This window comes from Denticeps clupeoides, chromosome 20 (assembly GCF_900700375.1).
Source record: "Denticeps clupeoides chromosome 20, fDenClu1.1, whole genome shotgun sequence".
Taxonomy (NCBI): Eukaryota; Metazoa; Chordata; class Actinopteri; order Clupeiformes; family Denticipitidae; genus Denticeps; species Denticeps clupeoides.
In genome coordinates this window covers 10,984,987-10,996,373 of record NC_041726.1, presented here as the reverse complement: position 1 = coordinate 10,996,373, position 11,387 = coordinate 10,984,987, and the positions used below count along the sequence as shown (strand labels likewise).

General features: G+C 43.3%; 1 protein-coding gene across 1 annotated transcript; it reads right to left on the bottom strand.

The window, feature by feature from the left end:
- Positions 1-154: 154 nt before the first annotated feature.
- On the bottom strand, positions 155-5,106 carry LOC114770610 (retinol dehydrogenase 12-like). The gene is made up of 5 exons (XM_028964648.1): positions 4,785-5,106; positions 4,303-4,421; positions 1,973-2,096; positions 1,223-1,549; positions 155-749 (listed from the first exon to the last, which is right to left on the bottom strand). Exons 1-5 carry the CDS (start codon positions 5,104-5,106, stop codon positions 490-492), a joined length of 1,152 nt encoding a protein of 383 aa, XP_028820481.1. The 3' UTR covers positions 155-489.
- Between the last annotated feature and the right edge of the window lie 6,281 nt (positions 5,107-11,387).

Genomic DNA, 11,387 nt, shown 5'->3' with positions numbered 1-11,387 from the left:
CATTTCTGCTATTTATTAAAAAGTCAAAATTGATATCGAAATTATTATCTGTAATGCCAGGTGTATGGGTTTTTGTGTATAACACTAATACACAAAAACTACCTATATTTCCCCAAACAACATTTCTTGTACTATGAATGATAAAAGATCAACATTTAGATCAAGTATATTTTATTAATAAACAAATTAATTGTACACTAAACTGCAACTACTGGTGTCATTGCATTATGATTTATATTTAACTTGTTATTACTTGTAAACACGGGTGTAAGTACATAAAGGGCAGTCTGTAAACCCAGGTGTATGTTTCGCAGGGCTGTATTTTAATGGTGATACGACTCGGGTGGAGAACTTTTGCATCATTAAAAAAAGTGGTACTGTATTGTTTAAGTCTGTTTATTCTAGAAAAAAACAATACAACAGTGTGAACGCCATTAAAATTCAGCCCTTCAAGTCAGAATGTGCGTTTCTTTTTTGTGCACAGATTTCTCAGGCCAGGCTACACAGCCTCTCGCTCAGCTCCCACAGCTTCTTGGCCACGGCATCGTCTCGGCCATGGGCTTTCACCTCCTTCACAGCACACTTCTCAAAGTAGCGCCCGCTGTGGGGCTCAATGCCCTCCTGCAGGGCACAGTGGATGGTGGTCTGGGCACCAGATACAGGATCCACAAAGAAGAGTGTAAGAATGGGGAACAAGATCATTTTCCAAAGAAGGTTGCTATGACGGCTGATGTCTGTCTTGATTGGGCCTGTGAGGAAAAATATATGATTATAAAATGAACAGTTCCATTATCTGAACCTTATGAAAAGTTGTACAGTTAAAATATGAATGTGTGTGTGTGTGTGTGTGTGTGTGTGTGTGGGGGGGGGGGGGGGGGGGGGGGTTGTCTGTTGCTTGGTAACGGTTGCACATTATTAGGACACTCCATGACTTGACTGAAGAATGGCTAGTGAATGGATAGAGGAAATATTTTAAATAAATATTTTAAATATGTACAGCACTTATCAGGTGCCCTTCTCCTGAGCACCTTAGTTACAGGGACAGTCCCCCTGGAGACACTCAGCATTAAGTGTCTCACTCATGGACACAAAGGTAGTAAGTGGGGTTTGAACCTGTGATTTTATGGTCTTCTGGTTCACAGGCAAGTGTCTTACCCACTTGGCCCCTACCTCCCTGACATATGAAATGTGTATTTATATATATATATGTTTGGGCACTGACCTGGGTGCAGACTGTAGCAGGTAACATTCGTGCCCTGCAGCCTCTTGGCCAATTCGTGGGTGAACAGCACGTTGCACAGTTTGCTGTGGCTGTACCGGAAGAAGAGGGACAGGCTGGATTTGCCCTCCGCCAGCTTCTTGTGGGTGCTCAGGCAATCGAAATCGATCTTGCCAACCTCGTAGGCCTTGGAGGCCACATTCACCACTCTGCTGGGGCCGCTCTCTTTCAGCCGGTCCAGCAGAAGAAGGGTCAGCAGGAAGTGCCCGAGGTGGTTGACTCCGAAGATCATGCCCATGCCGTCCTTCGTTGTGCCCTCCACCACTAGGCCTGTGTGAGACAGATTCACTGTCCTCAACAAGGACGGTCTTATCTTTACAGGACATCCAAAGACTTCTTCTAAAGATATGATCTCAGTGGAGAATGGGGCTTAGTGGATAAGGAAGCGGACCCGTATTTGAAAGGTTGCCGGTTCGAATCCAGAGCCACCAAGGTGCCACTGAGCAGAGCACCGTCCCCACACACTGCTCCCGGGGTGCATGTCATGGCTGCCCACTGCTCACCAGGGGTGATGGTTAAAAGCAGAGGACACATTTAGTTGTTTCACCATGTGCTGCGCTGCAGTGTTTCACAATGACAATCACGTCACTGTCACTTTCATTAATCCACTAAATGCCTTTGTTTAACTGAAATATTGCCGTTCATTCTTTTAGCAGCATCTATGGTTTTACTAGAGTAACAGGGCTCTGTTACCTGCATTGTTGATGAGAATATCCAGCCTGGGCTCCGTCTTCAGAAACGTTTCGGCAAAGGAGCGTACGGACTGCAGACTGGCCAGATCCAGATGCATGTATACAACCTCGCTGCTGCCGCTCTCCTGAAGACATACAGTATAATATAAAAACAATTATTTCTCCGTCCTGTCGTGAAACACAGTAGTAGTCCGACTTTTTTATAAATATGCTTTCGATCTAACAGTGAGAGAACACTCTGGAAATAACTATGTTATCCTTCTAATGTATATAATGCAAGCCAGTTGTTCTGATAGAATATGAAATATGGGCTGTTTGAAATGACAGCAACTAATCTAGACTCTTCTCTGTCTTGGCCCCTCTGTGGTGGAATGAACTTCCCCTCGAGGTCAGAACAGCTCAGTCACTGAGGATTTTCAAACGGCAGCTCAAGACCTTCCTATTTAGAGAATATTTAGATTCACTTGTAACCTTCTTCTTGTCTGACTTATGTACAGAATCTACAACAAGAGTGAATAAAAAGATTGTATTCATAGTTGAGGGTCCTAATGAACTAGAACTGATCACTTCATCGATGGCAACTTGAAAACACGTTGTAAGTTGCTCTGGATAAGGGAGTCTGCCAAATGCCATAAATGTAAATGAAAATGTAAATGTAATTATACACTGCATTTCAGTAATATTTGCCTTTATCTGACATGTTTTTATTGGCCCTTATAGAGGCTAGACATACATTCCCCCTTTGAGTCACTGTTGCTATGGTTACAAATGAATGATCTCAAGTGTCTGGTGGAAATGACAGTAAACCCAGAGAGCAGGAGTTCTGCATAGGCTGCATAGACCATGTAACAATCTAATATTGAATTATGGCATGAAACCAAAGACAATACATTGATTCGGCTGTCCTTTGTAAGCTCTGCTTTGTCTTATGACAAAAATAAAAAAATACAAATGTTTTTAAAATATTGAAATTTGATTCATGCTTCATGCTAGCTGTATTCTGGAACAATTAAATAGTCTGCATTTCCCCGGGATGTGCCACAAAACACTCTCTTTTAAACTCAAGTAAGAACTGAATTCATATTTGGGGAATTCATATTTACTACACTGACTTACAATATAGCTCTATTCCAAAAGTAGGGAAGACCACAAAGTCGTACGTTTAAACCCCACTTACTACCATTGTGTCCCTGAGCAAGACACTGAACCCTGAGTGTCTCCAGGGGGGCACTGTCCCTGTAACTACTGGTTGTAAGTCGCTCTGGATAAGGGCCTCAGATAAATGCTGTGAATGTACAGTGCATCCATTGGCAGCAATTACAGCCTGAAGTCTTCGTAGCACGCCTATCCTTGGCCAGTTTTGCCCATTAGCTCCATCAGGTGGGATGGGAAGCGTCGGTATATAGCCATTTCCTAATCATGTGCAAATTTCTACAGGTGGACTCCAATTGAACTGCAGAAACATCTCAAGGGTGATCAGGTGAAACAGGTGAGCTTCTCGACAAAGGCTGGGAACACTTATTTTTAATACATTTGCCATTATTGTCATTATGGATTGTTGTTGTGTGTAAAATATTTCATCAATTTTGGAATAAGGCTGTAACATAACAAAATGTGTAAAAAGTGATGCACTGTGAATAATTTCCAGATGGACTGTAAATGAAAAATGTGAATGGCAATTTGAGTGCGAGTTATTTCTCCGTCCTATCGTGAAACACAGTAGTAGTCCGACTTTTTATAAACATGCTTTCAATCTAACAGTGAGAGAACACTCTGGAAATAACTATGTTATCCTTCTAATGTATATAATGCAAGCCAGTTGTTCTGATAGAATATGAAATATGGGCTGTTTGAAATGACAGCAACTAATCTAGACTCTTCTCTGTCTTGGCCCCTCGGTGGTGGAATGAACTTCCCCTCGAGGTCAGAACAGCTCAGTCACTGAGGATTTTCAAACGGCAGCTCAAGACCTTCCTCTTTAGAGAATATTTAGATTAAATTGTTACCTTCTTATTGTCTAACTTGTGTACAGAATCTACAACAAGAGTGAATAAAAAGATTGTATTCATAGATGAGGGTCCTAATGAACTAGAACTGATCACTTCATCGATGGCAACTTGAAAACACGTTGTAAGTTGCTCTGGATAAGGGCGTCTGCCAAATGCCTTAAATGTAAATGTAATTATATACATTGTAATTATACATTTGTAATTATATATATATATATATATATATATATATATATATATATATATATATATATATATATATATATATATATATATATATATATATATAAAACATTCTTGTTCTCTGAGACGGTTCTCCCACCCGCCGTATGTCACTGACTGCAGCCTCGGCCCTCTTCTGATCTCGACAGGCTAGGATTACTCTGGCTCCCCTCTTGGCCAGGTCCAGTGCGGTGGTCTTCCCGATGCCAGTGTTGGACCCTGCGTGTACAGTAACAGCGACGTGAACCTGAATCTCGAACCCGTGCCAACTGGCCCTGCTGGAACAGCTGGCACTGAGCCTGGCAAAGTTCACGATGACACTGGATGTAGCAAGAAGGTGTTTTTTTTTTTTTTAATAAGGGGGAAAGGACACTGGCTGCTTGGAAAACTAAGGCTGGAAAATATATCTGTTCTACTTGAACATGCACAATTCATACATGCATAATTATATCAATGTGACAATGCATCGGTATGGTATTTCCTCTATAGATCATGCACATGCAAATAATATTGGTAGTGGTTGGGTAGTAGTGCCCCTTATTATTGTCATAATTCCCTCTGCTGCGTGAACGCATGATTTACCTGTCACGACCACCGTTTTCCCGTCTAATCTGGCGCGGCTTTGGCACTTGGGAAGCCGCAGCACGGTGAAGCAGCACACGGCGTACACCGCGACCGCTGCCGCGCCGCACAGAAGGAGGATCATCGCGTCGATCTGGCCGGATCGAGGAGACGCCGCCGCCGCCGTCGAGTTTTGTAACGCTCGGCGTGCGAACTGTCGCACTTTGAACAAGTTTCCGGCTGCCGCAACCTCCACGGCCGCCAGGGGGCGCTGCGCCCCTTCACATCTGAAGTGGAGCTCTGCAATCCATAAGGCCCGGAGCACGGGGCACGGAGGGGTCATGACCCCTGCAAAAGTCAGATCCAGCCAATATAGTGAAAGTGAAAGTGAAGTGATTATCATTGTGAAACACTGCAGCACAGCACACGGTGATACAATGGAACGCGTCGTCTGCTTTTAACCATCACCCTTGGTGAGCAGTGGGCAGCCATGACAGGGGCCCGGGGAGCAGTGTGTGGGGACGGTGCTTTGCTCAGTGGAACCTCAGTGGACGATTAGAACCAGCAACCCTCTGATTACGGGTCTGCTTCCATACCCGTAAGGCCCAATAATACCCCCCACCCCCACAATTAGACCCAAAGTTGTGCCATAGATTGTAGGGGCGTGTTACTTTGGGGGCTCTTCTGCATACCGAAGCATATGCACTTACATGTAAAAACAGTCCTAATGCTTTTCATCATAGCTGTCTACATAACTCTGCTTTAATCTAGCCTAGATCTGAGTATAGGCGATATTTTAATCCAGGTTTATAGGTAAATCCATTCATTTAATTTTTTTCTGCATTTCCTCAGTCATGATGGCAAGTTATCAGTTGAAGGATCATTTTACAGTGAAAGTGTTCTTGGTCTGAAAGTAAAGCACATGGATAACACGCAAATATTATAAATCATTGTATTTATGTTTAAGTGTATTGTTTGCTCAGTCGGCCAGATTCCATTGTCCATGGCAGGCCGAGTTGATTTTGTTTACTGAAAGGGCGTTTCCGCTAGAAAAGCATGAGAGTGTTGCTTGTGCAGCAAATAGACCGATACACTGATCCGCATGTCCATGGCACAAATTAACCAAGCATTTTATACATTAAGTGCTTATGTGCACAAATATACAGTACAGGCCAAACGTTTTGACACACCTTCTCATTCAATGTGTTGTCTTTATTTTCATGACCATTTACATTGGTAGATTATTACTGAAGGCATCAAAGCTATGAATGAACACATGTGGAGTTATGTACTTAACAAAAAGTGGAGACCTGGCATCCACAGTCACCGGACCTGAACCCAATCGAGATGGTTTGGGGTGAGCTGGACCGCAGAGTGTAAAGGTAAAGGGGCCAACAAGTGCTAAACACCTCTGGGAACTCCTTCAAGACTGTTGGAGAACCATTTCAGGTGACGACATCTTGAAGCTCATCGAGAGAATGCCAAGAGTGTGCAAAGCAGTAATCAGAGCAAAGAAACTAGAATATAAAACATGTTTTCACTTATTTAACCTTTTTTTGTTAAGTACATAACTCCACATGTGTTCATTCATAGTTTTGATGCCTTCAGTGAGAATCTACCAATGTAAATCATTGTGTGTGTGTGTGTGTGTGTGTGTGTGTGTGTGTGTGTGTGTATATATATATATTGTAACACAACACAATAACTCTTCCTAAGGCTCTTCCTTTTGTTAAAAGAAAACTTAAGCTGGAATGTTGCTGCACATGGACCAACCCTGTGTGGATTTAGTGGCCCAACCCTTTTGCCTCTTAAGCTGGAGTCTTTAGTAGCAACTTCAGCGATTTTTACCCGGAGTGACAGGCTTTTCTGTTACGCTCTTTGTTGGCTCCTCATGCATCTGGAAGGAGTCTCCTCAGGGCATGTGGTTTCCCCTTCTCCTAAAAGCAAAGATACCCCATGTACCCGTGCCTGGGTGTCGTTCTGTGTTTGTGCCCATCATAGTTCAGGATGCCGCTGAGATTGCTTCTGCGTTGCCTCCTGTCCTGGTGGCAACAGATCACAGCCGTTTTTTAACTTACAAGGGCAAGTGGCTGTGTAGGTTTGGCTTGATTGACTTGAAAAAAATAATCTTATCAAGCACTTGTTTCTGAACGAGTAATGTGGAAGCAATAAAAATGCTCATTAATTATTGCTTAGTGCTATGTGGAAGCTGAGTGTTTAAATATTAATTTAGCTGACTTCCTGGACGTGGATTAAGGTTTTAATGAGATGTTTCATGGATGTCTTCATGCATTCTTTATGCATTTTATCCATGGATATTTGGCATTCTTCATATCTTTAAGTTCATTTCATGGTCTTTCTCACACATGACAAAAAAACATGTCCAGTAATTTAAGCAACATGTTCACACATCAGAAATAGAAGTGCCCCCGAGTGACGGCTGTGAGGGTCACAGAGTTCTTCAGCACGCAGGCAAGATCCTCGCATGTCCGAGAAGTGAAGAGTTGTGGTGCTGCCCTCAAGGTTTTACACATGGGGAATTAGGTCAAACATCTCAGTCTCTGTGTCTCCAGACTCTTTAGCTTCAGCACTGCCAAATAACCTCTTGCTAGCTGTGTTGGATGTGTGTGTGTATGTGTGTGTGTGTGTGTGTGTGTGTGTGTGGGAGTGTGTGTGTGTGTGTGTGTGGGGGGGGGGGGGGGGGGGGGGGGTGCTCATAAACCTACTGCAACGTTATGAATGTCAGAGTCCCGCCTTCATCACTTCGTTATGCTGCCACATGGTGCTGGCATGACTTCATTCAGCATACAGTGCAGAGGTCTCTTGATGATGTGGTCACAAGGTCACCATATGGCCCCAGGTGCTCACATTTCTAGCAAACATGTTCATAAAAAAAAAAAGAATACTCTGTGTTCCTAAAGAAATTTAGTGTAATAGTGCTTTAACTGCCTTATATGTGCACTACTCTGAATTAATGACTAAACGTTTGCCTGTTCATCCAGTAAGACATGTTTTTAAATGGTAATGGGGAAACTATTTTTTGTTTCATCGCTGCTGCCCCTTTTTGTCCTCCAATCTCCGTCCAGAATACAGACGCGGGGCCTTGCGTAATTTCCTTCCGTCTTTGCCAAGTACATTCTAGCCCACTTTCATCACTTGAAAACGCCCCCCTCGCCCCTTTTTGGAACTGAGTTTGTGTACCGCCGACGCGAGGACCATGAGGACCATGAGGACAATATTAAAATAACAACAGCGCCACATGAGCGACTGTCCGCGGTTATGGGGGTGCAGAATGGAAACTGTATGACGGGAACAGCACGCCTGGCCATGCCTGGCATCTGCTTGCTCGGACCGTTTAAAATAGATTGGCATTTAGAGGAAGCTTACGGGCCGTGCCTTAGCCAAGCACCTACCTTTTTGCGACAGTTAACGCTGCGTCCAGAATTCCGGCTCAGTGGGCCGGGGGCAGGTTCACCGATGCCAACCTTTTTTTTTATTTTATTTTTCAGCCACAAACACAAGACAGTGGGCTCTGCCTAGAATGGGGAACGATCTGAATTGCAACACGTAGCAGCCTTGCATTATAATAGCAGAAGATCATTAAGCATGAAACAGGATCTGGGAGTGCGTAGAGAATTTAGTGCTGTTTCTGTTTATTCCAGATTAATTCACAGATCAGGATTTATGTATGTATGTGTATCATTTTTGTATAGAATTTTAACCTGTAACCACTCAAGAACTCGACTCCTGCAACCGAGCCAAGTTCATGTTCAAACTGAATCCATTTGTGCCACGTTGACTCACGAAAAAAATAAATAAAACATTTGCATGATGAAACAAGGTACCTTTGCCCTGAATAACGTGTAAAGGCCATCTTCCTTGGCACCATAGTTGGAAATGATCAAAGAACCAGCATTAAAGGGCACATGATAGAATTATGTCGTCGATCATAATAAGCAAAAAAAGAATACAGATTCACTTTTAGCATTTTTTTTTAAGGAACCACCTTCAGGGTGACTGCTTGAAAGGTTTCACTTGGAGAGACGTTTACATTCATACGCGAGCATACACCAGGACACAGCTCAGAATTGCATACAGTCCTCGGCAAAACCACGCCACGCCTCTGCTGAGGTCCATTGGACCACCAGTGTAAACAAAGCGAGCTGGCTCACGAACCTCGATAGGGCAGGCTGTACCAACCCAGCCGACAGTGTCTGCACTTGTGCTCCCTTGCCACATAGACACCGCCGCTGGACTTTACGCCGGTCTGCCGAGTTTATCAAATAGCGGCTGTGCGCTTATCATATGTGTTTGTTGTGTTATGCGGCAAATATATGTGGAATATGTGAATGAATTCTTGAGAGTGAGCGACATACGAGGTTATTTCGGTCCAAAAAAAGGGATTATTGCACTGTGAAGTATTTATAGAATTTTAACGCAAACCCATTTTTTGGTTTGAACGGTTTTCAATTTATGTTTGCTGTTAGAAATCTTGGTTCCTGTTGGCCAATCACACAGTTCCTGACTGTTGTTGTACTCATCCAGACTTCTTTAATTGCGATTTCATCGCGGGTTCGGTCCCCTGGGTCTCAGGTCCGGGGATTGTGCAGCCATTGCATCTCACTGTCATGGTCATGGATGCTCGGGATGGGAGATAATAAATGGCTGTATAACTGACACGTGATTAGTTGTTTTTATTCCGAGTGTTAATGTGTGGGTGTGCCTGTAGACAATGACACCTTCATTTCTTCCCACGCTGTTTGTGTGTCTCACTGCCTGGGCGTCTGCTGCCGCACTTCTGGGATTGGACTCTGTAATGAGGTCTGGGCCACATGAGCTCATGCTTTTCTGTCTCGCTGTCTCGTGCTCCGGCTCACACGTGCAAACCCCAGCCAAGATGTCTGGCACAGGCCAAGGTGCGAATGCAGAAAACGTACCTCGGAGGAGGCGCGTGCATCGTGTGCAGGACATTAACACGGTGTACGTACAAACGGGCCTGTGTGTTCCGGACTTTCCACTGCGCGCGTCCATGTATAGAAACTGGCCGCTGCTCCTCGCGGACCCTGGCGCTCCTGAATGCCACTCAGTGTTGGCCAAGTAAATCTTGTGATCAAGGGCAATTGGAAGAATTCATGATGGCTTCCCCCACAGAAACGCTGCAGCAATGAATGCATTGTCACTACTTTAGATGCACTTAGAGTCTTGTCTTCTTCCCCTCTTTACTTACATTTGCTTCAATATGTGGTCTCTGTTGGTTTTAGGCCTCTTTGTAGGGGTGACCTGCTGGATGGAAAATTTTTCTGGAGGTTCGATCAGGACTCTCTATCAGCTGGGCTACTGTAGGACATTCACCTTTTTTCAGCTGTGGGTGTGTTTCACTTTTGTCAGATCAAATCAATTTTTTTTGTCTAGTATGTAGTCCATTAATGTAACGTTTCAGGTTTTTTCTACTTTTTCTGAACAACTTTGGGGTTTTTGACACACATAAGAATTTTAATTATTACTATTATTAATTATTGAATGAATTAATGCATTAAACAATTTGGCTTTTATATGTAGATGTACAGTATCTCCTCACCTTCAGATTCATGTTACTAAGCATTGCTGCACAAAACAAATTCAGTTTAAAACATGGGTAAACGGATACTGGAACCTATTCAGTCATACACACTTTTATGTGTAAGCAGGGTAATGCGTACACTATGAGACATTTTTTCATTTCAATAAGCGTACTGTTCTACCCTAATGACTCCACAGATCGGCTTTCTCTCCATTCTCCACCCTCAGAACAGATAAAACAAAGGGCCTCGGTGTGGTATTGTTAGCTTTGCCTGAAAAAAAGAGCAGGTGGAAAGAAACTGGAGCTTGAGAAGGGAATGGAGCATCCTGGGAAAACTGTTTGGACAAGCCGGGGCCGCCGCGTGATGCTTGTGTTGGGGAGACTGTGAAGGTGGGTTTCGTTACAGATCCAGAGGTCTGCAGCTTAATTGAGTTCTTGGAACGGGTTCACAAAGCTGCACTGATCCAAGCAGCATCCCATCAGCTTTTGCGGTGTAATGTGAAGTGGGCGAGCATTGTTGCGAAACTCAACCGGTCCCTCTAGGGGAAGGACAACTGATGCAAATTCAATGAACGAATTCCGTGTGACTTTTCACGTTTTTTTTCTATCTTTTCATGGAGTTAAACACCATGTTATCTTGTATGTGTGCACTTTTATGCCTTTTTTGAAAGTAATTTTGGATAAAAAAATCCCCATATTCGCCTGCAAAATCCTGGATGGACTTTTGACATATAGAGCCAATTAGCATACTAACAAAATGCTTATTTGTCCTTACATGCAGGTATGTTTCAGTATTTGCTTGAAGAGGGGGGGTTATATAGAATTATTTGAAATGAAATGGTCTGATAAAAAAGTGCTGGTTCTAAAAATAAGGGGTGTCCTGCCTAAGATTACAGACATGCCAGTCCTCCTGGTTTTAGTGACTCTGGTTCTTAAACTTAAAGAAGTTATGGCTGTAATGCTGCATTCGCTAAGCAGGTTCTTGTGAGCATGGTAACACTAGAAATTCAACCAGATTCCAGATTAAATCAGCATATCTTTAACCATAAAAAAATGGCTCTGGA